The 27799-nt window shown below is 47.8% G+C and overlaps 1 protein-coding gene across 1 annotated transcript in view; it reads left to right on the top strand.

Moving 5' to 3' along the window:
• Positions 1 to 1107: 1107 nt before the first annotated feature.
• The window catches only part of LOC144158903 (HEAT repeat-containing protein 1-like), a 165482-nt gene continuing 138790 nt past the window's right edge, over positions 1108 to 27799 (top strand). The window contains exons 1-9 of the mRNA XM_077690090.1: positions 1108 to 1258; positions 3721 to 3896; positions 7174 to 7396; positions 9711 to 9852; positions 10634 to 10735; positions 14751 to 15002; positions 16526 to 16611; positions 19817 to 20068; positions 25471 to 25593. Coding sequence (XP_077546216.1) covers positions 3752 to 3896; positions 7174 to 7396; positions 9711 to 9852; positions 10634 to 10735; positions 14751 to 15002; positions 16526 to 16611; positions 19817 to 20068; positions 25471 to 25593 — 1325 coding nt within the window. The 5' untranslated portion in view covers positions 1108 to 1258; positions 3721 to 3751. The remainder of the gene's footprint in view (positions 1259 to 3720; positions 3897 to 7173; positions 7397 to 9710; positions 9853 to 10633; positions 10736 to 14750; positions 15003 to 16525; positions 16612 to 19816; positions 20069 to 25470; positions 25594 to 27799) is intronic.

Here is a 27799-nt window from a genome sequence, read left to right as displayed (position 1 = left end):
CCTTGAGCAAATACTGAACACATTTCACATGGGCGGAAGGAAGAACTTCTCGAAAAATAACTTCAATCGAGCCAGCTGCGAACCGTTCCGGGCGCCAGCAGCTAAATCCCCGCCCTTCCCAGGACCTCGAGCATAAAAGCTGTTTTCTCCCGAAGCCCTACTTCGTCGCTCGAACCCCCGGCCATCGCTTCTTCAATCTCCTTCTTGGCGTTAGCCAAGTCCTCGTGCAGTTGTGTCTCGGCTGACACAGAGGCGACCGAGGCGTAGGCACGGGCGCGGCACGCAGCGTAGTGTCGGGACAGCTCCTTGAACTTCACGCGGGCCTTGCAGAGGGAGCAAGTCGTGAGGTGGAACTCGCACTGTGGGAAATGACTGTTCAGGTCTCTCAGCATGCCCGTGAAGTCGCAACCATTCGACGCCATAGGGCAGCGTACGGACCTCCCAAGAAGCCTTTCTTTTCCATGGGGTAAGATGGCGACGGCTCCAATGTAGCAGCCATGGTAGCAGCTGGAGGTATTGCAGCTTCCGCACTTGATCACAGTCTTAGTACGAAAACCTTCTTTACTGTACTCCACAGAACTACATAACACGCAGGATACGTGCTTACAGGTCAGCGAGATGCAGTCAGCCGCCACCGTACCGCAGCTGTCACAGAAGTATGCGTCGGGCAGCCGTTCTCGAAACTCAACAGTCCTGAAGTCCAGGCAGTTACCCAAGCCAGTGAGAAAATATCTGCAGTATTGGCCCTCGCTCATTTTGGCTCGGACAACTGACACGCCACTCAAAAACGTGCGTCCAAATAACCGCAATCGAACAACGGCAGCTTCTAGTAGTACTAGCACGTACTAGTACCGACCCTCTGACAATGAAATGTTCAACTTTTCGGCTTTGACGAAAACATGCGTTCCCGCTTCCCAAGGTTCCTGCAGTTTCTGGAGCAGTCGCTGATTCTGCGACAAACGAACAAACATTTGTAGTAAAAAAGACACTATAAAAACGTCTATTAAAATTTGATGTAACACGAAATTATAAAGTTGGTTTTTTATCACATAAAGTTTTATTGTTGTTTTATGCAGCGCGAACAATGAAATCAGCGCGGAAGCGCATTTGGGGCGATGATGGACGCGGCGCCCCGCGTCCGTTTCAGGCGACAAATGGCCGCCTGCTCGGGCGTCCCACGTGCGTTTGTCAGCTGAGTGAAACTGTGATCAAGCGAGCTTTGGTTGGTGTGAACACATCGCCAAGTTAGTACAGTGTGGTAAGTTCACTTCTCGTTCCATTCAAGTGAGCCATGCGTGACTTTTAGCCGCGATCACCCAGCACGAAAGAGAGACTGGCGTTGGCGTGGACCGGACGCCACTTGTTGCGAGAACCAGACTTGCGATACGGATACGGATACTTGCACGTAGCGTTGCCAGTCTATGCGTTGAGCGGGTTGTGAATGCTGTGTTATTTTTATTTTCTTTTTGTCGTGTACACCTTGAGCCCGGCTTAACTCCAGCGGTTCCGCCGGCTCTCTGTGTTACGGGACGCTTATTATCCGGAGGCAGCAAACGTCAAACCCACCGGTAGAACGATATTCGGGGATCTCGTAGAGTAATCGCTGGCAATACTCGTGGCATTCAGTGCCAAACGACTCACCCTTCATTGCCACCCACTGCTAGCCTTTGTAGATCGTACCAACCTGCTCAGTGCTGTTTAAGGGATTGCTTGTTTGAGCGTCCAATGCTTGCACGGCTTCCCCTCATAAGACGACTTGTGCAGTAGCATAAGTCTTTTATGCGAGTCGTGCGCGCGTCAGAGGCTTTAAGCTAAGTCCTTTAAGTTTCTTTGACATTCTGACATTCGCACGAAATTCTATAAACTTCTGGCTATATTAAATATGTGCGCCGTGTTTTGTTTTCGTTTCTCGAGGCACTGTATTAGTGACGTGTGTGTGTGTACATTTATATATATATATATATACACACATACATACGCGTACATTTCGACAAAGCTTTTTTTTTTTTTTTCTTGGAAGTGTAATGCAACTGCCATCAGCTGTTCCTTCGCATGGCGGTAAAATGAAAAAAAGTTAGCAGTTTGTGAAGTTGACTGAAAACACGTTTGTCCCTTTTTCACACATGGATACAGGGATGGGTGTATGTCTTGGCTGGTTAGGAGAACTCTGCCGCTGAACTTTGCCTAGCTGCGACTGGCCGAGCTCAGATGAAAGAATGGAGACATTTTGGAAACTGCGTGACTATTTTTTAACGTCACAGTTATTTTTTACCACTTAGGGGCTCGGGCTGTCGGCGTCTCATGTCGTCATAACCGTCGTCTCATGTCGTCATGGCACTAAAACACGGGGACGCTCGTTTATGCCTCGTGCTGGAACGTTTCATGCTTCAAAGACACGAGACTTCTACAGCAAGGCCGTATACCTCCACCCCCCAATGGTTTAATCTCCGTTGGCAAAAACGTCAAGGCCCCAAGAATACACTTGCACACTGCATGCTTCGACCCTCCCCAGGTTTCACGTTAGCGGAGCTGGCGCGGGATTTTTTTTCCCTTGACCTGCAGCCGTTTTTGTAACTATGTTGTTGTTTAATTAGCTGCGACAACGTTTTTGCATATGCTTGTCAATTGTTTTTGTGTAAAGAGGTTTCTTCTCTAAAGGGACCCTGCAACACTCTTTGAGCAGTGCAAGTAAACCTGCGCGACATTTAGATTACACTGCCAGGAACACCTGAGCCAAATATTACACATGCACGTGAAGCAGTGAGCGCGCAAATCACTATGAAAGACAAGAAAAAACCAACCGCGCTCCCTTCAATTTTCTTTATTATGCACCCCTAGCATTGCCTAAACGATGTCATTGAGGCCATGGCTGCCATTTTGGCTGTCGCTGGTGAGCTTTGCGGCTCATTTCGCGCATTTCCTTTGACGATCCGCTGTTTTCAACGCTGCGTACCAACTTCTTCAATGTCTGAGCCTGTACGCACAGTTTTGACATTTATTTTATGTTTTGAGTGCGCGTGGAGTGTGAGGGACGAACTTGATATTCCCCTTTCAGCCAGATCATATCACAACAAACGTTTATTGCTTCAAAAACACCCTACCAACCTGGGCGCGCGCTTGCGAGCAGGCAGCTGTGCCTGCTTTTTTTGTGGCACCAAACCGGAGATAGACCCCTCCACGTTTCGGAGAAAAGGGGAAAACTCCCCGGCCTGTCATATATCGAAGGCCGCCGGAGAAGACGCCGCGAGCCGCCCCCCTCTCCGGGAGAGAGCGCGCAGCTTTCATCGCGTTACCTGCTGTCAAGTTGAGAGGGAACACTTGTGCGTGATTTCTCATCGCGCGTAGTTTCGGTGATAGTGAATGGATTTTCATAATTCTTGCGGGAGGAAATTGCTGGGACAATAGACTTAACCTTAAAATACATTCCGAGTAGTCGATAATAAGTGTTGCAGGGTCCCTTTAAAGCCTTTTGGGATCTTTTAATTTAACTACCGATAAACTGCATGCATCGGATGAAATTTGGGTCTGCTGTCGAACACGTCTCAAGCTTGTGAGGACAGTTTTCGCTGCCTAAAACATTTCTGAAATGTCTTTGGAGGGATATTTGTTCCTGTCCTCTGCCTTTAAGATTGCTACTGGCTGACAGAGGCTCAGTCAAAGAGCGAGCCTTCTCAAATGCTGTTCTTAACGAGCTTTGTGTTTTGTGGTGTGCCATTGCAGGTTGTCGGAGGCGATCGAATAAGGAGCAGCCATGGCGGAGACCTCACTCGCCCGACAGCTGCGGAAGCTCGCGACCCCGCAGACATCGCTACTCAAGGAGAGCAGAAAACGGGTGTCCTTCCTGTTCGACCCACGGGAAGCAGCCGAACTTGATGTCGAAGCGGTCTACGCCATCGGTGAGTCGTCGTTTCTGCACTGCTCTTTTGGACCTCAAATTATTCATGCCGAACCTGGGATCGCCATTGGGCAGGAGAGCCATCTGATTTTTAAGTGCAGAGCACTTTAGGGGCTCGTCTTGTCGTCAAAGCTCGCTCGCTGGACTCGAGTAAAGCCACACAGCGTTCCATCGTGAGTGGCTGCCGTCGCAGTGTAACCCAGAACCTTTGAAAGCCAAGCGGTTTGTATAGTAGCGTTAGAAACTCGTGAACAGCTGGCATTTGTCGTACATCTCTCCGTTGTTTAGAGCAAAGAAAACTCAGGTACATTTGAGGCAAAATAAACGCAGTTAACTGGCAGCGCCTGTGTTCATTTAGTTAGGAATGCTCGTTGGGTTGGTTTTTATGATAGCAAGCGAAAAAAAGTGGCAGTGAAATGCCGGCATGTGCAGGAGGAAAAGCAAGCGCAAAAAAATTACGCCCATCTTCCCGCGACAGAACCCATGGGATGCGACGCATCAGGGGGGAGCGTTTGGACCGACGCTGGTAGTGGATTGCGTCAGTCCACTCGCTGAAGGGACTGTCGCTTCCATCACATCTTCATCGGAAGATCTTGCACAGAGGTATCGTCAAGTAAAATCAAGTTAAGTGCAAGAGCGAGCGCTGGACTGATCCGGCGCCGTGCGCTCCCCCGCTTGAAAGGAGAGGAGCCGGGGGGGGAAGAGTTGCACACATGCGCGCTCCCAGAGCAGGGAAGCGCTCACACGCAGCTATTGTTATGATAATGAGACGGAGTGAGAGTGTGCACACATGCGCGCACCCAGAGCAGCGAAGCGCACACGCGCAACTGTTGTTATGATAATGAGACGGAGTGAGAGTGTTGCACACAGCTGTCGGAGAGAAGAACAGAGGAGAGTTGTGCATGTGCAGTGAGCGTGCGGACAACGCCGCGACGACAACGACAATGGAGGGACATACCCGAGAGCAAGAGATGCGTTGCATCTAAAAGAATAGAACTCCTGCTGGTGCAGCTTCAGGCAGGGGGCATGCGAGCACTACGAAGGCAGGAAATTTGAAATGCATTGGGTGGTAGCAGTGAGCGTATAACGGCGCCACATCCCATTATGGCGAATCACTGCTCCGCAGTTCCGACAGCTTTCACATTGAGTGGAACGGCTTTAATTTTTTATTTTCTTCCTGGGCAGTTAAAAGACAGATGGGCTCATGCAATCTGCCTTTCATTGGTTCGTACAGTGTGTCTTAATTGGTGTCCTCGGAGGAAAACTGTAGTCGGACAGCGGAGTTATTTTGCTTTTGGTGCTTTCTTTAATGCCTGTGGGCAAGCTCTTCTTGTTGCAAAGCTGAGTTCTGAGTGAAAGAAAACTCCCAAGGCGACAGAGTCTGCTGTCAAAAATGATTATTTAGCCTATTCGTCCCTGTCCTCGCGGATTACGTTGTCTTGTTCAGCGATTCTGAAGAAGACCTGCAAAGAATGCTTCTTTAGATGTACTTGGAAAGCTAAGCTGTAGGGTTACGACATGAATGTAAAGAGAAATTGAAGGTAATGTCGAGTAAAGTGGAAGTAGTGTTGAGTAGACATGCACGAAGCCTGACCTTTGGCATAGGTGATGAAATACTAGAGGAGCTGGATGAACGCAACTGTCTTTTATGAGTTTTCTGAGCTCGTGCAAACCAAGAGAAAGAGAAATTGGGCTTAGAATTAGTGTGGGCTGGAGTGCACTCAGCAGCTACTTTCAGGTAATAAACAGTGGGTTGCTTTTGTGGGTGAAAAAAGAAGGTACACAACTGATGCATACTTGTGGTGTTGACTTATGAGGTGAACAGGGAAGGACCTGTTAAACACCGGAAAAGGAAATTTAGGTCGGCCCAGTGAGCCTTGGGACGATGGATCATGACAGTAGGAGTGCCGGTTAAGGGTAGAAAGGTCACATCCTGGATAAGAGAACAAGGTTGAGTGAAAGGCAACCAGACTACAATTAACGGAAAGAATTGGAATGGAATGGTTACTAAAGGGGAGGATTTACAACAGGTGTATTATTTGAGTAACAGAAGGGATACAGGAGGGGTGGGCCTAGACCTAGGGGAGGTAGGATAACTCGCTGGAGGGATGAGATGAGAATTTTGGGGGATGCAAACCGATTCGGGCAGTGTAGGGCGAGAGCAGTTGTAAGTTTTTGGAAGAGGCCTCGCCCTCCTAAGGGATTGAATAGGCCCACATGGTAATAACCTGAAGTCTGCTCTTTTGTTGGCTCTGATAAAGTGTACGCACTGCATAACTGCAAAGTTGCAGGGGGAAAATTTTTCTGTGTTGGCAGTGCGCTACAGCAGTGGACTGCCACGGGTGTTGTTGATGTGCAGGAGCTGTTGCTAGTGGGACAGTCAGACCATGAGGCACTCTTACGCCTCGTGGAGAAATGGCGGAGGAGGTTTGGACCGCCAAGCATTCTGGTTGCATTTGCTTTCCAGATTTCTTGTTGGGGCTGGTTCAGTTTGCTAGATCAAAGCGTAGTTGGCCCCCTTTAAGAGTTCTGAATTTTATAAAATTAGTTAAGTCACATCACTAGCATTTCTGCGATCGCTTCACTTCTTGACACTGCAATCCTCGTGTCTGTACGCTTTAAATCGTACAGTGGTATAGTTCAAAATTATTGCGAGTTTGAATTGTGGATTGTGCGGTTTGAATGAAAGGTTTCATAATTATTAACACCCTCCGCGGTAGCTCAGTGGCTAAGGCATTGTGCTGCTGAGCACGAGGACGCGGGTTCGATTCCTGGCCATGGCGGCCGCTTTTCTGACGAAGACGAAAAGCGAAAACGGCCCCTGTGTGTTCTAGGCTTCGGCGCACATTAAAGATTCCCGTGAGCCCTCCACTACAGCGCGCCTAACCGTCTGTGTTAGGTTGGCGCGTTTAACCCCACAGTCAATGAACCATAATTATTAACTGTGGCATGATGAAATTGTATACAGTAGCCGAGCGATTTTTCGAACCTGGAGGGGAACGAAAAATAGTTCGAATAAAAGAGCAGTCCGAAAAATCCGTGAGCCATTACTCCCATGGGACAACTGGCGGTTCCTTGGGAAAGTCCGAAATATCCAGCAAGTCCGAATTTTCGGAGTCCGGAAAAACGGTCGGCTACAGTACAATGTTTACCGATATGAGAAACTTTGGAGGGGAACAGGTCATCTTCTTTCTCTTTCTTTCTCCCTCTCTCCCTCACTTTCTGAATCCTCTCCGTCTCTCCCTCCCCTTCCCTCCTAACCTTCCCCGGTGGCACAGGCCTGACCGGGCTGGAGGAGCTGTGTGCCCTGAGCGAGGACTTTGGCCGCTTCGAGGGGGCGGGCGGCCTCTTCTCGGAGGACGCCAAGTTCCTGGAGCGGGCCGTCAAGGGCCGGGAGGAGAACGCCGCCCTGGACGCCCAGATCGAGGACTTCCTGCTGCGCCTGTCCCCGCACTTCCTCCTGCGGCCGGCACACAAGGCCCTCGAGTGGCTCGTCTACAGGTGAGGAGGAGGAGGGAGGGGGAAGGGGGAGACGGTGTCATCCAGTGACATGCCCTCTTAATTCCATAGAGTTTCACACTGATATAGTATACTTAGGGTTGTTCGTTTTCGGGGTTTAGATGCGCAGTACCTTAGGTCCGCACAATGTCCGTCCGCGTCCGTGGGCATAGCATTTACAATCTCAAAAAATCACAGAGGCACCGGCAGGATTCGAGCCTGTGTCTGGTAGACCAGACAGGGTTAGTGTCAGTCGTCTTGCCCATTGGGCTACTTTTGTGAGTTCGTACACAAGAGTCAAACGGCTTATTCTCTCGCCTGTAACGCTGCGGAGAACCTTGGGACCTCCCAATGTCCGTCCGCGTCCATCCGTGCGCACACCACCATCAAGCGAAAGTCAAGCGAAATTCGATTTGAGCCATGAGTTGCACTTTCATTTTAGGGAGTAATAAAGGTGCAACTCATGGCTCAAATCGAATGACGGTCGGGGCACAAATCGGATGTCACTTGAGGTGCAACTTGGATGTCATTTCGAGTCCCCGTACTCCGTACTCTCGCCATCATCCACGGAGTGGAGATGCGGCCATTTTTTATATTTTTTCCAAATCGGGATGTAAAAATATGGTGTTATTTTTCGAACTGATAACCTGATAACTGAAAGCCCATTCAGAAATTTAGGTTTTCTTGGGTTAAATCTAGAGATGTAGTAAGTAATGCCATCAGTTTATTTGACAGGATATCACAAGCTTTTTAACTCTAATGCGTTAAAATGGTGTCTATTTCAAGCTGGTAATCGGGGGGGGGGGGGGGGGGGGGGACATCGGGATTTTCTAGAAGATGCTCCCCGAACGTTGTCGTTTGTTTGGAAACGAATCATTAATGATGACACTAAAGGTCATTGATAACGTTTAAGAAATGAAACTATAGACGAAAAGCTGGTCATCATTTTCACTCATCCTCGTTTACATACATTGTCATGTGCTTGCGCAACATGACGGTCTTCGTTCGAGACTTGTCCTATCGTTGAACGTATCTCACTTTGGAGAAAGTTCTCTTGACAACACAGCTTCAATTAGCTTGGCACAACAATGGCAGTGCAGCATTTGCCAGTCTGCGGTAGCGAGCGGTGTAGAGCCATGCCAATACTCAATGAGTTCAGATTGCTTCCAAAGTACTGGTTGAGAACGTCAGACCGTCAGTGCACGATTGTGCGGACTGCTAATTTGAAAAGGTCCATTCCTTGAGAAATGGGGTTTAACTCGATTCTCCTGAAACATGTTCTTACAGGGCTGCGCAGGGCCGGAGTGTTTGGAAGGTGATGGGAAGCACTTGTTGTGCAGTGAGTGGACCTTAGATAGGCCGATGATGATGGTGGTGATGATCTTGAAAATGCATCCTGTATTTGTTTGCCGTTAAGCTACTTTCATCGGCAAATCTGAGGTAACCTCAGATTGGCTGATGACGTTGCGTTGCTAAGTAACTCGGGGGACGAACTGCAAAGCATGCTTACTGCACTGTACAAACAGAGTAGAACCGTGGGCCTGAAAATTAATATGCAGGAAACTAAAGTAATGATCAATAACCTCGGGACAGCACAGTGGTTTGAGATGGGTGGTGAGGCAGTGGAAGTGGTAAGGGAGTATATCTACTTAGGCCAAGTTGTGACTCCGAATTCCAACCATGAGGCAGAGATAATCAGAATGGGGTGAAGTGCATTCGGCAGGCATTCTCAGATAATGAATGGCAGCCTACCATTGTCGCTGAAGAAGAAAGTGTATGACAGCTGCACCCTACTGGTACTCACCTACGGGGCAGAAACTTGGAGGCTCACTAAGAGGGTTCAACTTAAATTGAGAACGACTCAGCAAACAATGGAATGGAAGATGATAGGTGTAACATTAAGGGATAAGAAGAGAGAATAGTGGGTTAAGGAACAAAGGAACAAGCGCGTGTTAAGGACATATTAGTAAAAAATTAAGAAGAAACAGATGTGGGCAGGGCATGTAATGCAAATGCAAGATAACCGCTGGTCATTAAGGGTAACAGAGTGGATCCCTAGAGAAGGCAAGCAGGGCAGGGGGTGGCAGAACGTTAGATGGGCAGATGAGATCGAGAAGTTTGCGGGGATAAATTGGTCGCAGTTAGCACAGGACCGGGGTAATTGGAGAATAATGGGAGAGGCCTTTGCCCTGCAGTGGGCGTAGATAGGCTAGTGGTGGGGATGATGACGAAGCTACATTCAGGCGCACAATCTCTTTTTGCATGCACGCGTGCGTGTATCTTTCACAGATGTCCCTGTGTTCTGTGTGCCGTGCAGGTTCCACGTGCACCAGTACAACGTGGACGCCCTGCTGCGCTGCGTGTTCCCGTTCCACGAGACGCGCGTCTTCGCCCGGGCCCTCCAACTGCTGGACCTGTCGGACAAGACCTCCAAGTGGCACTGGCTGCACTGCCTGCAGGTGATCCCTCTTCCCGTCCTCTTGTTCCTGTTCCGCCATTGGTCACCGCGTCAGGTTTTGCGGGGAAGGGGGCACTGGTTGAAAGGGCTACATTTGCTACAAAGGTTCAAAGGGTGCTACAAAGGGCTACAAAGTGTTCAACTAAGAAGCTCACCTTTGGTGCTGTACAAAAATCTCAAAACGCTCCTTCTTTGGCAGCAGTTGTTTTGTGCGGCTCTAAATAGCCAAATGGGGGCTGCTGTATTGTTAGACTGCTTAACTGCCTTCCTAAATACTCGGCTTCCGCCTGCTTTTATAGTGAAGTTGAATCCTGGTATTGATGAATAAAAATGAAAGAAGGAAATCCGCAAAGTTGCTGGCACGGGCGTTGCCAGGGGCGGATCCAGGTTTTTTCTGAAGGGAGGGTCAGCTTCTATCAGTGATGATGATGATGATTGTGATGGTGACAAGAAGTGGGAGGATGTAGTAACCTTTTTTATTCACAGAAATTTAGGTTAACCAAAGATACAAAAAATACAAAAAATCGCCTAAAGTTTTTCTACAACCTGAAGGGTCATATTCTTGTGTAAATTAATTCAAAACTTGAAGAGGGGGGGGGGGGGGTCAGGACCTCTGGACTTCTCCCCCTCTGTATCCGCCAGTGGGTGTTGCACCATGGAACCCTTTTCTTTAGATTGAATATTATATAGCTGTCACTCACAAAAGAGGGAAGCTTGAAACGTTGCAGCAGCGGTGCGTCATCTTCTGTGCCTCTCCCTCACCCCCCTTGCCCCCATTTCAGAAACCGGGTCTCTCCCTGACCAAGACGGCCCTGATCACCCAGTGCTCGAGGGACCCCGGCATGCTGAAGTTTGTCTGCGAGCTCCTGGTCAGCATGGTGCAGGTCGGTGGGGAAAGCCACTGCATTGTTTTTCGAATGCACTTAGGACAGTTTAGTTCCCCTCTCTTCCGTGTTAGCCACCTGTGTCCGTTCTTTAAACAGTGAATTATTTAATGTATGCACCAATACATGCTTTGTTCAGGTAGCTTGACGTTATTCTTGTCTTGGGTCATTGGTGTGGGACCAGTACAAAGATAGCTCCTCCTGTTTTTCTCGTATGGTCACTCGTGATGGGCAGAAGTGTACATTGAATCCTGTATTGCTCTTTACTTTGCGTGAAAAAAAACTGGAATACTGTTTTTTTAATCGATGAATTTATTGCACTCAGTATAATTTGTACATACCCTTTAAACCAGACATCTGCCAGAGGTGTGTCATTCTAAAGACAGACCAGCTTGTCTACTAATGAAAGAAAAGCGTCTTCGTTTTCAGCATTTACAATCTACTCGGGTGGAGTCCGTATCTTCTTAACCCCCCCCTCTCTCTCTCTCTCTTTCTCTCTCTCTCTCTCTCTCTCTCTCTCTCTCTCTCTCTCTCTCTCTCTCTCTCTCTCTCTCTCTCTCTCTCTCTCTCTCAATAACGCCCACTAGCGCTACCAGCATCCAACACCTGTCATCTTCTCCCCTCCGTAGAGCACACTAATGCATACAAAATAAAATCTGTCGCGTGCTGTCATGTGCGCCCCATAGCAGTGAGAAGCATTTCTTTGTTACGTGGCCTGGCTTGCAACATGTCTTCTTGTGGCTCCTGATGACAAAGGCATCCACAGGGGCAACATTTCTGTTTTCTTGTTTGGGTTGCATGAAGCTTTTGAAGGAGTACTGACACCGATTTTCGGTGTTAATACATATTATTACACAGTTCACTTCCTTTACACAAAAGAATACCCCGGTTGAAATATGAGCAGTCTGCAACGCGTAGAACGTACTTCAATTTGGTCTGATTTGTCGCGCCGACGGAACAGCACGTGGAGCGGTGTGCAGCAAATGGACATCAGCGTGACATCACTTCGTGAGAGGAAAAAGCAGTGACGTAGCCTCCAACGCTCGTCAGAAACTCGGGACGTCACTCTACGCGCGCCGCCCGGTGAGCTGCAATTGGGCGCTTGCGCGTTCATGAAGTGATGCACGTAGCCACAGCTACAGGCATAACCGCTGCCCAGAAAGACACTCTTGCCAAAAATAAAGTTCCACACGCGGGAAACGAGCCTATAGTAAGCCCAGACTCGCAACAGATGCACCATCAGGTCTTTTATTGAAAGTGGTCATCAAATTTCCCCCGCAATGCTAGGCCTAACGCCTTCAGGCAGCTCATCCGTTCAGCTCCGGTGGCAGGGTGGTTGAAACATCGCCTCCTCCGGCCTTTGCGGTGTATTGACATCCGGCCAAAACGGTGAGGTCATTCCGTGATTCTGTCATGCTCCCTGCAGTCTGGAAGCACGGGAAACTAAAACAGACGATTTTCAGGCCATTCAATGTAATTAACTATCGCGCGCGCAGGCATTTGAAGTGCTATTTTGTGTTCGCCAGGCCGTTAAGCATTGGTAAAATCAATAAAAAAAGGAACATAAAATTTTGGTGTCAGCACTCCTTTAAAAATTTCTCGCGGAAAGGCTCTTGTAAGTTACACTTTTGTACTAAGAAGTCAACTTTAAATACCGTAATTACCCGATTCTAACGCGCACTTTTTTTCCGGAAAAACAGGCCAAAAAATGGCATGCGCGTTAGAATCGGATACGAAACCGAAACTGCCAAAACAGCTGAAATTTCGTTTCACCCATCGCCATCGCCATCTCAAGATGGCGCCAAAGCTTTTAGCAACAATTTTTCGGATCTAGGCGCCTAGCACGCCTAGGGTTTTCTATCAGCGTTCACACAAATCGTCAAATTATTCCACTTGCGCGCTTGATAGCAGCAATGGGAGAAGCGGCAACGAAGGTGCGCCGCTTCCACGGCTTACGAGCGGCTCCCACGCGTTCACAACGAGCGGTTTGCTGAAGCGTGTGCCTTTGGAGAAGCTGGTGGGGTGGGCGTGTGAGACGTGGGCCACGATCCCATGGACCATGGTTGAACATTCGTTCAGAAGTGTGGCATCGCGAACACGCTTGATGGCACCGAGGACGAGATGTCGCGGTCAGCGAAAGGCGACAAGGAGCTCTCGGAGAGCAACGAGGAGTGAGATGCACGAGATTACTTCGGGAAATAATTCGCCCGTTTCTCTCGCATTCGTTTTTCTTGCTCACAAAGTTCCGTGCGCGTTACAATCGGAGGTGCAAGTTTTTCATTTTTTTGTCTAGAAAATCGGGTGCGCGTTAGAATCGGGGGCGCGTTAGAATCAGGTAATTACGGTAGTATTTTATGAGCAATAGTGACTGGACGGTTTAAGTTCGAGATGAACACAGCATTGTGTTCACGTTTCTTTTCAACCGTCTTTGCTTTTTAATGTTCCAGCTGAACTCATCCCTTGATTATGAACCAACTTGTGCAATTTTGAGCAATAATTAGGGTTTTCTAAGCCACAGGCAACTTCTGAGCCCATCGCCAAGCCGTGCCAAGTAGCGGTGGAATGCCTCTTCCCAGCACAACTGAGGCTTGCATGTTTCCCTCTAGTATACGTACAGTACTAGCTCATTGATTCGAAGTCGGTTAATTTGAACTTACAGTTAATTTAATCTGCTACCTTTGTCATGATGCAACACTGTATTTCAGTGGGGGAAAACTCCCTATAATGCGAGTGTGTCAGTGTTCACGACAATTCGTTCGTACTAGCAGTTCCTGGTATAGGGGTGTGCGAATGCCGAATAGTAACTTTTGAATCGAATATTGAATCGAATTCGGAAAAAAAGCCAAGTATCGAATCGAATATCGAATGTCAATTTTTTTTACGGGCCTCGATTTTTCATAGGTTTTTGTGCAAAAGCACAAGGTACTTCGCATGTTTGGGAGACATGATGTTCTTTTTCAACCCGGAGAACGCACTTTTCAACTTATCGGCGGTACTCCAGGAATCTGGAGCAGCGACGGTATAGCCACAGTATAGCCGACGGCGACGGTATAGCCACCATAGCAATGGCTCGAAAAGAAGATCTTATCGACGCAATTGCAGATTACTCCGTGCAGCATGATAAAATTTACAAGCTCTGCAAGGCGCGCTCGTCGAAAGCGCGATTTGGATGAAACTTGCCGAGCAGATGGTGTAGCAGAAGTGCGTTAGCGTGCGCCAACATCTCTCACTTTCGCAAAGCCAGGAACGTTTAGATCAACCATTCGAAAAATCGAATAGTTGATATTTGATTTGCGAATCGAAATATTCGCGGAGGTACTATTCGATTTGTACTTGAATATTAGAGTATTCACACCCCCCTAGTTCCTGGCCTACACTGCTTTTTGGAGGTAGAAGTCGGCTCATAGTGAGTACAATGTGTTTCAAAACCAAACCAAATCTGCAAGGCGCAAAACAAAGAGAGAGAAGCACAAAGAGGCACGCAAGAGGTGCAAAGTGCACTTGACTGGTGGAACTAGCGCTCAAAACCTGTGACAGCATGCACCAGAGCACTGACGTGCTCAGGGGCGGTATTCTCGTAACTGTCCCTTTTGAAAACGTCCCTTTTGCATCCCTTTCATCGTGACGTACTTCCGGTTAAGCAGTGGGCTTTGGCAGTAGAACCTTTTCTTTCCTCCATGGGCAGTAGGTTTGCCGCACTTGCGTTACGTCACTTCCTGTTGTTTGCTTTTAGCCAATCAGGGCTCGCCAAAAGGGACACTTCTGAAAGGGACGCAAAAGGGACAAAACTCGAGAATACCGCCCCTGGTGCATGCCGTCACAGGTTTTCACTTGCACAGTAGGCAGTGTTGGCCTGGTTTCTTGGCCTGCTATCAGCTGCAATGAGCTCGGCATTCGTTCTAGCGCCCGCCTGCTAATTCGAATTCTGTTCAATTTGAACTAGCTTGTTACATAGTATGAAACTCTGAAGCTGTCATCGACATTGCCTTATTCATCGGACGTTTCCCTTGTTCAGGTCCACTCGGAAAGCCCCGTGGCCTTGCGGGCGGCAATCGGCCTGTACGCCACCACCGTGCTCGGCACGCTGGAAGCCAGCAAGCGTATCACGGACCAAACGGTGGCCATGCTGCTGCCATACGTGCTCAAGGGCCTGGCATCGTCGGCTGCCGACCACCGCGCTGCCACGTACCTCGTCGTCGGCCAGCTCGCACGGAGGTCCGTGCTGAACAAGGAGTTTGCACGCGAACTGCTTATCCGCGTCGCTAAGGTGAGTGTTCTGTTCCCCACGTAGTGTGTCGCGCTGGTTGGCAGGAACCATGGAGCAAGAATATATACAGGCTGTATTCACTGGCGAGGCACGGACCCAGGCAACCATGTGAGTGCGCCGTCACTGGTTACGTCGGGTCTGACCAAGCCGGTCTTATCTAGCGCGCGCAAGGCACGGGGCTGGTTGGCTATAAATAGCGCCGGCTGGCACACGTGTCGCGTAGCGCACAATGCTTGGCTGGTGGGCTAGCCGGACGCCATGAAGGGGAAGGCAGCAGAACATAGGCGTTGCTTTTTTTTTTTAATTTGGAATTTCAGCTAACGGTTCACAAATAGTGCGACAATGTGCTAAATATAGTAGTTTAAATAAGTGCTTTGCCCACCTGCCGTATGAGACTGTCTTCTAGACCGGCATTTACCCGCACACTGGTCGTACGACACTCCAATCACACAACGCTTTCTCGCGGTCCCTCGAAAGTCGTATTATCAGGGTTCCAGTGTATATGTATGTACTGATCTTCGGATATAAGGCGGGGTATGACTTCGAGACTGCGGATTTTGGGGAAAAAAACCTTGCGCCTTATATTCGAATAAATGTGGTATTTGGGCAGCGCGGTTTTTGGTTTGTTCTTGCCGTCTGAGATGGCCCTCTGAGTGGCCGTATGAAAGGGGAAAGACAGCTTTTTGGGGCTGAAGCTTTAGGGCAGTGGGTGCACCCTCAAAACATTAGGTTGGCCGAGTTTTCCTCAACGAAAGTGGAGCCTTTTGCAAAGCACACGGCAAGTACTTAAGGCTGGTAACCTATACCAGCGCCATTAATAGTTGTTGGGAGATTGGCTCTCTGCATTTTCAGGCGTCATTTTAGCAGAGCAGTGATGCTTCCTTTGCCACTAACAACTACTTGAAGTCTGAGCCTGACTGCTCAGTACGTCTAACGCCAGGTTCAGACTATTGTCGCGACGGTCGTAATATCTTTAAATAATGACATCATTTCACGTCTCAGCCAACCAACTGCGTGAAACGCCAGTTTTTTACGTCCATAGCGCACGATATGGCTGTTACGTCGGTAGTCTGAACATAGCATAATACACGATCCCCCCCCCTCTCTCCTAGTGGTAATGTTGAAGTTGGAGTGAATATCAAAGAGAGAGCTATTTGATGTGCTGCTGACAAGAAATAAATATTTGCTTGCTGAGCACGAAGACACAGGTTGGATTCCGGGCCGTGGTGGCCGCGCGTCTGATGGACACAAAAAGCGAAAATACCTCTGTATTGTGATTTCAGTGCCCACTTAAGATCCCTGGGTGGTTAAAATTGACCCTGGGTGGTCAAGCCCTCAACTACTGCATGTTTCATGGCCTAGGTGTATGTTTGGCTTGTTAAACACCTCAATTTTATTTTAAAATATTTGCCTGCCTTTAGTGCGTTCATGTAAGTGTACACACTTAAACACCTTCAAGCGCTCTGCTTTTAAAGATGCCCACCTCGTTTTGTGACCTTGAAAACTTCTTTCCCCTCGTCCAGAGCCTGAAAGCTGATAGCCTTACGGGCGGCCTGCTCTGCCTGCTGGTCCTGATGAGCCTGCAGGGGATCGAGGCACTTCCGAAAGCGTGAGTACGGGTGGAAGGCGATGGGCGAGTTTGGCGTGAACAGGCAGGCACCACCAAGGATAGTCACGTCCGTGTCTTTGTGCTAGGAAGACTGTATGCAATTTGTTCAGTTAATGTGTAAGCAGGGTCCTGTGGGAATGTGCATGGACTTGGAGGCATTGGTTTGAAGGCTTCTTCCAACCGTGTTTTGCTGCTCCCAAAGCTTGAGGATGGTGTATGTGTGCGACTTTGGATGTGTACCTCATGGAGTATGTTCTGACATATTGCTTTGTGTTTCAGTTATCTTTATATGCCCAGCCTGTGTTTGGTTTCTACTATTAGGGGCATGCAAATATGGGGCACCGAAATTTTTTGATGCATTGCTTGAAACTAATTTTACAGCTCGTCAAACTTTGGTGTTTGAAATGGGCACTCAAACTGGTTCCTTGCCACTGGTGCTACCAAAGTTTAATGAGCTGTGAAATTAGTTCCAAGCGATGCATCAAAAAACCGATTCTCTTACTGCACTCACCAGGGTTCATAGTATTGGAAATTATAAAGATTACAGTTCTGTGACTAACACTGTTTAATCTATTGTTCCTCCGAAAATGGCTAATTATCTCTAATTATCTTTGGAACTAATTGACGAGCTGAAAAAAAAAAATGGTCGCCATCCTGCCCTGTGAAAGTGGATGTCCAGCGTAATTGTTGTAAACTACTACAAATGCTGGTGGGGGATAGTATGAAATGTTTATCGTTGTCTCGACGGGCTGGCACGCGGCTTCTCTGGCGGCAAATGCCGGGTCCTGCCTAACCTAATGCATGCGCTCGGCGTCTTGGGCAAGGACTGCTCTATTTAGTGACGCTATAGTCCTGCCTAGCCTTCAAACATAATCTTTACCAGGAACACTTGGGGGAGGGGGGGGGGGGGGGGGGGGGGGTCACATTGTTCACAGGCACCTTATCATTCATAAGGAGGTTTAGATGCTTGTTTTGTGGTTTTTAAAAATGAATACTGAGGTCTATGCTGTATGCCTCATTAGCCTGATGAATGCGCTCGGTGTCTTGGGCGAGAACTGCTGGGTCGACTCCTGCCCAGGTTTTTTGTTTACGACACGAAATTTTCCGACCAACTAGAGGCCAACAGCTTCGCTGTAATAATGGCGTATTCCAAGTCAGGGGAGAAAAAGCAGCAAGTCTGACAAGTTTCGCAGAGTTTACTTCAAAAATAAAAGAAGTTGTTTCAAGGAGCCATGAAGACAAAGTACAAGTTGGGTTTATTAGAAAGTCTGCTTAGTCCCGATAACATTGACATTCCCAATATCATTACAATCTTCGAACAAATAACGTAGATATGAAAGAAAATGTGTGAAGCAGTCGCGACCCCCTAGCCAATTTCCCGCAACTTTTCTATGACGTCACGGAACCTTGTTTGTGCGATTGGCGGCCGCCTAACTGACCTGTCGCGACGACACATGACTGGACGTCTGTAGTGGGGCCTCTAGTTCCATTTGACCGCATCACTTGAACGCTAACGTGCAGTTAACGCACTGAAAATTATGCTTTATTGTTGGCCCGTATGACGCCATTCTTGCTCATAACACATCACTGTGGCGCGAAATTTGGAAGTTTTAGGGGCGAAGCTCCTTAAGTCATGGGTCTGTCCATCCCTTGTGTCTCGTGGTACGTGACCGCCGCATGCTTTCGGAGATGTCGCAAAGTGGGCCGCGTTGCACGCGCAAGAACCGGCTGCAACCGGCAGCGCAAACTCGGCACCGGGAGCGCGAGCTTGTCTGTGTTCGCCAACGGAGGCGCGAGCGCACGTGCACTGCGAGGGGGAGATCACGCAAGAGATCACGCCACGAACGCAGGCAGTCGTTCTCGGAGATTGAACGAGACGCAAGGACCTTTGCTCGTTTCCTCTCGTCTTGTTCGGGCACAAGTTCGCCCTAAATAAAAGTTCTTTCTTTACCGTTCTGTCCCATCCTACGTGACAAATTGTGATGGAGGTGTGGGGTAGTCCTCGATGACGCGGGGTCTTTCACCAGGTCTGGGCCTGGGAGCATTGACTCCGAAAATAAAAGTTGATTTGTACAATGTACGCACACAGTCTTACGTCTTTCTTAATGATGTAATGGGCGAACTTTCACGGGGCGAACTTTCACGGGAGAGTTACGGTTACCGATGATCTCCCCCTCTCGAGCTTCGCCCCACTTATCATCATTCATTCCGTGGATATGGCGTAATTTTTTTTAAATACTTCTTGCTTTCTTTTCGTTAAAAAAACATCTTTTGTGGCTCTAATGAAACTGAGTGAGACACTGAATCCTAGTTCTTTCAAACTATACGAAGTTGTATTTTCTCTTCATGGCTCCTTTAAAGGGACCCTGCAACACTCTTTGAGCAGTACAAGTAAACCTGCACGACGTTTAGATTACACTGCCAGGAATACCTGAGCCAAATATTACACGTGCACGTGAAGCGGTGAGCGCGCAAATCGATGTGAAAGACATGGAAAAACAAACCGCTCTCTCTTCAGTTGTCCTCATTATGCATGGCCTAAGGGACGTCACATAGGCCATGGCTGCCCGATCGGCTGTCACTGGTCAACTTCGCGGCTAGATTCTCCCATTTCCGTCGTCGTCATCGCTGTGTGCGAACCTCTTCTATGCCTGAACCTGTAGGCACAGTTTTGCCGTATATTTTGTGTTTTGAGTGCGCGCGGAGTTTGAGTGATGAGCTCAATACTTCCCTTTCAACGGGACCACTCGACTACAAACGTTTATTGCTTCAAAAACGCCCTACCAGCCCGAGCGCGCACTTGCGAGCAGGCACTCATGCCTGCTTTTTTGTGGCACCAGACCGGAAATAGGCCCCTCCGCGTTGCGGAGAAAAGGAGAAAACTACCCGGCATGTGATATATCGAAGGCTGCCGAAGAGAACGCCGCGAGCCGCCCCCCTCTCCGGGAGAGAGCGCGCAGCTTTCGTCGCCTTGTCCGCGCTCGAGTTGAGAGGGAACGATTATGCGCGATTTCTCATCGCGCGTAGTTTCGTTAATTGTGAACGGATTTTCATAATTCTTGCGGGAGGAGATTTCTGGGACAATAGACGTTATCCCAAAATACAGTACTAGTAGTCGATGGCAAGTGTTGCAGGGTCCCTTTAAGACCTGAGTCCCCCCTTAAAAATGTTTCCTGACCCCAAACTTTCCCGATTCCACCGCCAGGTCGTTCCAAGCCCTGGTGAAGCACCACAAACGCCGCCTGGTGTCCGCAATGGGCGAGCTGGCCTCGAGGCACTCGGTGGCGCCACTGCTCAAGCCGCTTTTGGCGCAGCTCACCAAGTCGGTGCTGTGTCCGAAACGCCCCCTGGAGGAGGGGGAGGAGGGAGAGGGAGGGGCCAGCAGCCATGCGGCTCTCCTCAAGTCTCTGGTCCAGTTGGCGCTCTCCCTCGATGGCTACGCCGACTTTGTTGTCAAGTGAGTGTCGCTCATGGCTCCCATCTGCAGCTGCCGTGCTTGCACTGATGTACCCATTGCAACCACAGTTACTCAATGTATAGCAGTTGGGGAACTCCGCGTAGGTTTCAGAAACCGGTTGGCCCCCCCTGCGCTTAGGGCGATCGGGCGTGAGAATGAGGCAAGTTGACGAGCCTGTTGTCTTTCGACAGGAAGTTGAAGTATCGACCAGATTTGGGGGAAATGCCCAAGGTGGAGTAAGTTTCTGCAAAGGAAAGTTTGACATCCACCTGAATGCAGCCATACGGCTACAAAGGAAAGCTGTTCAGCTTCCTCAGAAACTTCGCAGTTGAAGAAAAATTTGTCCTGGCAGTTTTTCTTCCACTGCGAAGTTTCTGAGGAAGCTGAATAGCTTTCCTTTGTAGCCGTACGGCTGCATTCAGGTGGACGTCAAACTTCTTTCCTTTGCAGAAGTTGAAGTATAACTCAAGTGCTTGTGGCTGCCGCCGTAAGTCGGGAAAGGCAAACGGTGAAAACGTAAGTAAACAGGGCCTAATTTAGTGTTTCGGAATTTGAAAAGCAAGCTTCATTTTATTAAGTTGCGTTGATAAGTAAACGTTCAGCCAGGTTCAGTTTTTGTCTGTTACGTGTTGCGCTGGCCCTTTCAGCTACACCGAAGCAGGGGTGCTCCCGTGGCCCACATTCTGAAGCAGATTTTTGCAACTGGTGTAGTATATTGAACAACTCTGATTTTCAAAGGGGCCGTGCAGACGAAACACAGGTTTGGTTCATTCGAAAGCTTGCCTCGTTAGAATCATGCCGGCCCCGCCTTTAAGCATGAACTTCACTCAAATAAGCTACATAATTAGGAAGAAAGAGAATGGCCATGCGACCCACTACAGTTGAACCCCTTTATAAGAGACACTTACCGGGGAGCAGTTTCTGTCTCTTATACAAGATGTCTCTTATAAGCAGGGTACCATGTTTTCACTAACTGACCAACCCATAGTTCAATGTGGGCACCGTATGACTAAAATAAGCTCAAAAGAACGCTACAGAATGTTGCAGAAGATTCATTCTAATTTATGTTTGGCCCCCAGAATTTATGAAACAGTTCTGAATCTTTGTTTGCTTCATGACTGTATTTACGCTTTTTTTACAACTGATTGTACAAGCTTTCTTTCCTTTCACTGTTTGTGGAAGATGAATCGTAGATGTTGAGTTCACAAGCCTGATGAATAGCCGGAGCACACAGCTTCTTCCGCTGTGTGCTCAGGATATTCATTACGCTTGCAGGATTCAACATCTGCGATGCTTCTTGATTGGGAGCTACGTGAGTGGGAGAGCCCGCATGTGCGCTCGTGCTCCAATGGATGGCAGTAAGCTTCAACCACTTCTGTAAGTTGCATTTCCATTGGCAGGGCTTCTCATAGTCGTTTCATAGCTGACTGAATTACTATGTTTGCTGAAGTTTAATAAATAGCGACTGCAGGTGTCTGTCTGATATCCACCTGTGTTTCCACGATGGAAGCAACTGCAATTAATGACTGGTGGCACTGCATCTGAAGTTAAAATGCCTGTTACAAGCGAGATTATTGATTAAACTTCAAGGATGACTTGTCTCTTATAACCAATCTCCTACATCCAATGTCTGTTATAAAAGAGGTCAATTTAATGGGAAAGATAGGGCAGCCAACCATGTGGGTGAATAGTGTCTCTTATACCCATTTGTCTCTTACATCCATGTCTCTTATAACGAGGTTCAACTGTAGCTCATTTCCTGTAACAGAACCTATGATGTCCAATGCCCAGCTGGGTGATTGGCTGAGGCCAGCAAAAGCAAACACATTTTAGGCAGAACTTATAAGCGTTCTGAACGAGCTATTTGCACCTAAATTGTGGGCACATTTTTTTTGTGGCAGTAAGAATAGTGGTGTTAAAAGTGGAAGTTACAAAAGTACAGTACCGCTGCATAGTGCTGTTGGTACTGTGCGCACTATGCTTGTTTTAGCCACATGGCAGTGCGGCGCTTTGGGGTTGTCTCAGACGACACTGGCCGATTGGTGTACGCGACGGTGTCTTAAGTGAGCATATTTGTCAAGCGAACACCTTGTTACACGAAACGCTTATTTTCTACTTTAAGAAAAACAAGCCTGGTGCAAATAATGTCAAAAACGAATGCAGAAAATGGCTCGCTGCGGTATGGTGGCGTCATCTAGGTTGATTAACGGTAAGCAAGTCTCCCCAGCACATACGGCATCATTGCAGACGTCACAAAAACACGATTTGGCAGGAGAATCAAAATTTTAGCTTAAATTGATTAATTTCTCAGGGAATATGGCATCGTTTGATTCTGGACAAGGGCTGGGGGTACTATAAAACACAAAACTTTTTTGAATAAAACGAATTTGCATTTTGTCTGCATGGCCCCTTTAACGTGTGTTTTAGGATATCTGTGCACAGTAGGTATTCCCCACGCGGTCAACACTAACCAGTTGCTGTCGTGTTAAACAGGGCCTGTATAGACCAGGTACAGGAGCGTGTAAACTTCTGTTGTTCAGTTGTGTTTTCTAAAGTGACGCTCTTTTTTTAAAGTGCAGAGCACTTTAGGCGCTCGCCTTGTCGTCCTATCTCGCTCGCTCGGCCCAAGTACCGTATTTATTCGAATCTAAGCCGATAGTTTTTTTTGAAATACTGATATATCAAACTCCAGAGTCGGCTTGGATTCGAGGATTTTGAAATACGCGCCAATTTCCAAGCGAAGTAGCGTGCAGCTAGCGCCACCCAGAAAAGAAAGTATTGTAGCCATTACTAGACGAGCCAGTAGCCACTTAAGGGCCATAGGCCGCCATTTTGAATTGTGCGGACAGTGGCCTGCACGCGGTGTGGCCCTGTTCTGTGGCGTGGCGTTTGGTTTTGACAGCGCAAAAAGAAGCGGTGCCATTATAGTGCCGCTTTTAAAAGAAAAGTTGTTTAAGCCGCGGAGTTGTCGTCGAACGTTCAAGCCGGACGGGACTTCGGCGTGGATGAAAAAAATGTCCGTCGTGGAGGACGCAACGGGAGAGGATATTTGCATGCGCCGCAACGAGGTTGGCAATCACCGGACCACGAGAATGCCGTCACCATGAAATGGAGATGGCATTGGCTGACTTCGTTCAGACGCAGCGAGCAGCTGCCCTTCCAGTAACGACGGAAGTGCTCCAGGCAAAAGCAAGGGAGCTTTTAAGGGGGCACATGGGTCTTTGATCAAAAACTTTATTTTTGCAGTTATGATGATGAAAATTGGGGACCACATGTAGTTTCTCATTCTGATTGTAGATATCAAATTTGTTTTTGAGTAAAATGATTATATTGAAATTTATTTGGATTTCTATATTCAATTTTTTGACAGCTTTTGTAAAAAAACTGCTGGAGGGATGGAGCTAAACATGGAACCAGTGAACTCTGCACTAATCAAAGAGTGCAATAAGACTAACATTATCATTCTATCTGGTCTGTAGCAGAAGTTACGACCATTTGAAGTTTGGGCCTGGAAGGCAAAACCGGTTTTTCTGGTTGCCACCTTTCAAGCCCAAACTTCAAATGGTCGTAACTTCTGCTACAGACCAGATAGAACAATAATGTTAGTCTTATTGCACTCTTTGATTAGTGCAGAGTTCACTGGTTCCATGTTTAGCTCCATCCCTCCAGCAGTTTTTTTACAAAAGCTGTCAAAAAATTGAATATAGAAATCCAAATAAATTTCAATATAATCATTTTACTCAAAAACAAATTTGATATCTACAATCAGAATGAGAAACTACATGTGTCCCTAAATTTTCATCATCATAACTGCAAAAATAAACTTTTTTGGTTAAAGACCAGTGAGCCCCCTTAAGGGAACGGGGCTTATCGCGGGCACACTTCAAAGCCAGTCGGGGCTGGCTACAGAAATTCATGAAGCACTTCGGCTTTAGCCTCCGTCGTCGAACCTCAATCGTCCAGAAGTTGCCCGGTGATTTTGAAGAGAAACTGATTGAGTTCCAGCACCGCATCTTCATGCTCAATAAACGTGTTTTCTTTTTGTGAACGCTGACCTCGCCTTTTTGTTCGGCCTACATTCGAGGTAAGTTTTTTTTTTTTTTTTTTCGCGCCTTCGGACTTTCGGGGGTCGGCTTAGAATCGGGGCCGGCCTACATTCGAATAAATACGGTACATAGAGCACCTAGGCGGCGTCCCGGGGTAACGCTGTTGTTCGCGGCGTACCCCAGGGGCTTCGAAAGCCAAGCGGTTTATATAGTCAGAACTTAGAAGCGTTCGAAAACTCGTGAAACGCAGGCGCTTGTCATACATCTTCGCGTTGTTTACCGCAAAGAAAAGTATTGGTACATTTGGGGCAAAATATACGTAATTAACTGGCAGCGCCCACGTTCCTTTAGTTAAGGACGCCCTTTGGGTTGGTTTTTACGACAGAAAACACAGAACGTGGCGGTGAACCACCGGCACGTGCGTGGAGAAAAAGCACAAAGAGAGCAGAACTCCCGCTGGCGCAGTTTCAGGCAGGGGGCGCGTGAGCACTGCGAAGGCGGGAAATTTGAATTGCATGGGGTGGTAGCAGTGGGCGGATAACGGCGGTGCAGCCCATTATGGCGAGTCACTGCTCTGCACTTCCGACAGCTTCCACATTGAGTGGAACGGCTTTAATTTTTCCCATTTTTTTCCTGTAATTTTTATGTTGGGAACATTATGCCACATTGTACGCAGAGGTGGGCTCCAGTGTAGCTTGAGCAATGTGGGAAAGCTTGCGTGTGGGTGGACCCTACGATAGCCTTTACGCTGCTCAGTGTGTAATTTTGCCAACTATGTTGCTTGAAAGCGCATTGAGTTTCCCCATTGCAGTTGGAGTCTCCAGTCCCCTCCCTTGTGGCTCCCTTTGTGGTTTTGGTCGGATGACCCTTTTCGGGAAACTGGAATACATAGGAAACAAAAAAAAAAAAAGAAAAAAAAACTGGTTAAAAAAACTACTGTGTTAGAGCAACAAACAAATTAAAAGAACTACTGCGTTAGGGCAGCTGGTCAGTTTTTCCGTTAAATAGCAGAGTGATAATGCAGCAGTCAGAAATGATAACGTCTTTAAAAAAATTGATCATTAATTATATTCGCTTTTTGTGTTATGCAGCAAAGAACATTGGTGTCACCACGTTAGTTTCTCCTTATTGTTTCATTATAGAAGGACGTCTTGTTCCGTCAGACAGTGGAAGACAGAGTGAACGCCATGTTAAGCTTGTATCCGAAAATTGCTGCGAGTGTCCTGTATAGTTTGTTGTCAAATGCTTTCATTGTTTAACGGTAGTGTTGGCTGATTGAGGCTCTTACAAAGCAGTATTGTAAGAGGTACAAAGCAGTATTGTAAAAGGTGTTTTCTGTACTTCTTGGACATGCAGCTGCTTTTTCAACACCTACGTTGACCTCCAGTCGAGCACCGAAATGGGCGACAGCGGCACCGAATTTTCTGACTTCGTCAATGCAGAGGGCATCTTGGACATACTGAAGATACTTCGTCAGAGGTGAGGGGCCGCTTGGGCGGATGGAGGGGGAGCGAGAGGCGACGCAGTTTTTGACAACTATTTTTCACTGCCTAGCGTGCGTACAAATCATAAGCAGCCTCTGTGTGAACCATCTTGGTCCTTTCAACTACTTCGAGGCTTTTGTGGTTTGACAGTGTGTTTGTTGTGCCTTATTTTTGAACTTTTTCTGGGTGTGAGTTCGCTGGGCATGCATTGCTAGAGCACATTGTCGTGCATAATAGAAATCCGCTAGTTCTCTGTGCAGTGTAGGTGACCAACATGGCTTCAGTGACAAACATCAAGTGCTAGTCCCATGCTGTTTCCACGAGTTGTAAAGGCTGCATGTGGAATGTTTTCTTTGTCTTTATTTTCTTCAGTTTCTTATGCGAAGGATTTTGACTGACTGTTGGCTGAAAAAATTTGTTGTCGCGGAAACTTCTTTGTGAAAAGGACAGGGATCAAATGTTGCCCAGCTGCAAGGTCACGAAATGCACTCACCCTGTTCTTATCATTTCTCTTCTCTGAAGACGAGGAAGTTGAGACTGACACGTTGTGTCTGTGCTTTTTCACCCGCGACAGAATTTTTCCAAGTGCAGACACATGCGCTCATGCGTAAAAAAGTGACAAAGTGACGATATTACCACAATTTGATTCCGTGTGCTCGTTTGCAAGGTCGCAAATGTACAATTTTGCAGTCTTTAGTTGGCAAATATACAAAACGTTCAATTTTTTTCTTCATGAAAGTGCCGTCAAAGTGAGGCCTGTCAGATGAAGTCATTAATTGATGGAAACTTTTGGGCGTTATTTTTTATTGGCAACTGTGGTAAAATTGGAAACCAGAAATTGTAAACCATTCGCTGTGCCAGAAATTTCGCCAAAGTGGTATTCGTTGTAGCTGGGCTTAAATGCATTACTTAAAGTTCATCGCTGCCAAACAAAGCACAAAGTTGTGGCCTACATTGTGCTGAAGTACATTGTGATGAAGGGTTGGTGATGGAGTGGTGCTGAGCTGGCTGGCATGGTCGTGGCGGCAATTGGCTTTCAGGTTTGTGTGTGCACTGAAGGCTGCTGTCGTGCTGGGGGTCTGTAAGGGCGGGTGGATGTAATCGGCAATGGCTGCTTCGAGATTTGATTCTATGTTCCGGGAGAGAATAGTAAACACTTGGCAAAAAATGTTCTCCTAGTTATAGGAGCGCCGTCGTAGACCTCTGGGAATGCAGGCCTTCCAGAGTGCATTCTGACCACGTTGCTAAGCTCCCAGAATAACAAAAGACCTTTTAGACTTCTTGAAGCTTCTGAATGTGAAAGCGTTAGTGTCCAAAAATGCCTGAGATGCTTCGTTTCGGCCGTGTGTTGGCCGTGTGTGTTGGCCGTATGTGTTGGTCGTGCGTTGCCCTCTTGCTACTTGAGACGCTTTGCACTTCGTGCTTTAGAATGGCACCAATGCACGTCCAACGTGTTGTGCCACTGCTTGTCCCCGATCTGCCATTTATTGGTGTGGACAGCCGTCTGTTGCTACTGCTGAATTTGGCCGCATTCTGTGTGAAAGGATTACTGACACGAAATTTTTGTGTCACGTTTTTGTCACTGTTATGGGTGCCTACCAGCTTTACTAATCACAGAATGGCACATTAGATGGTCGGTCACAGCGTAAATTATTATTTACAGCCTTGTTTAATCGTTTCAGTCTTGGTTTTGATGAAACAAACATTGTGGCGGCCACGATGACGGGAGGGCGCACTTGACGTCCCTGTTCCCTTTTCACCACAGCTGGTCTGGACCCGTGTGTGTGCGCTTATAGTTGGTCGTGGTTGCTTGCACCCAGGCGGCATGACACGGCAGTCCTGAAACTGTGACGTGGTACACCTGGAAGAGTAGTGGGTGCCAACCGCAGCCAGCACGTTGGCCACGTCACAGGAGCCCTGACGTCGGCAGTTTGGGGCCAGGGGCCATGCCAGGAGGAGGTGGCGTCATGCTGATGCCGATGTTGAAAGGGTGTCTGTTCTGAGCTTCCTCGTGAGCGCAAAGATTAAAATGTATTAAAAGATTAAAATATGTTCTACTGAATGGTCACTTTTAAAACTTGCCGGGAGATATCTCCGTGTGCAACGGAAGCCTTTTGCATGATCATCCGAGCGTTGAAGTTTCGTGTCAGTACTCTTATAATGAGGTGGTGTGGAACTCTTCAGACACGTGGTATAGGAGC

Source organism: Haemaphysalis longicornis, unplaced genomic scaffold (genome assembly GCF_048455015.1).
Source record: "Haemaphysalis longicornis isolate Haplotype H1 unplaced genomic scaffold, Haemaphysalis longicornis Haplotype H1 scaffold_10, whole genome shotgun sequence".
Classification (NCBI taxonomy): Eukaryota; Metazoa; Arthropoda; class Arachnida; order Ixodida; family Ixodidae; genus Haemaphysalis; species Haemaphysalis longicornis.
This window is presented reverse-complemented; position numbering and strand designations above follow the sequence as displayed.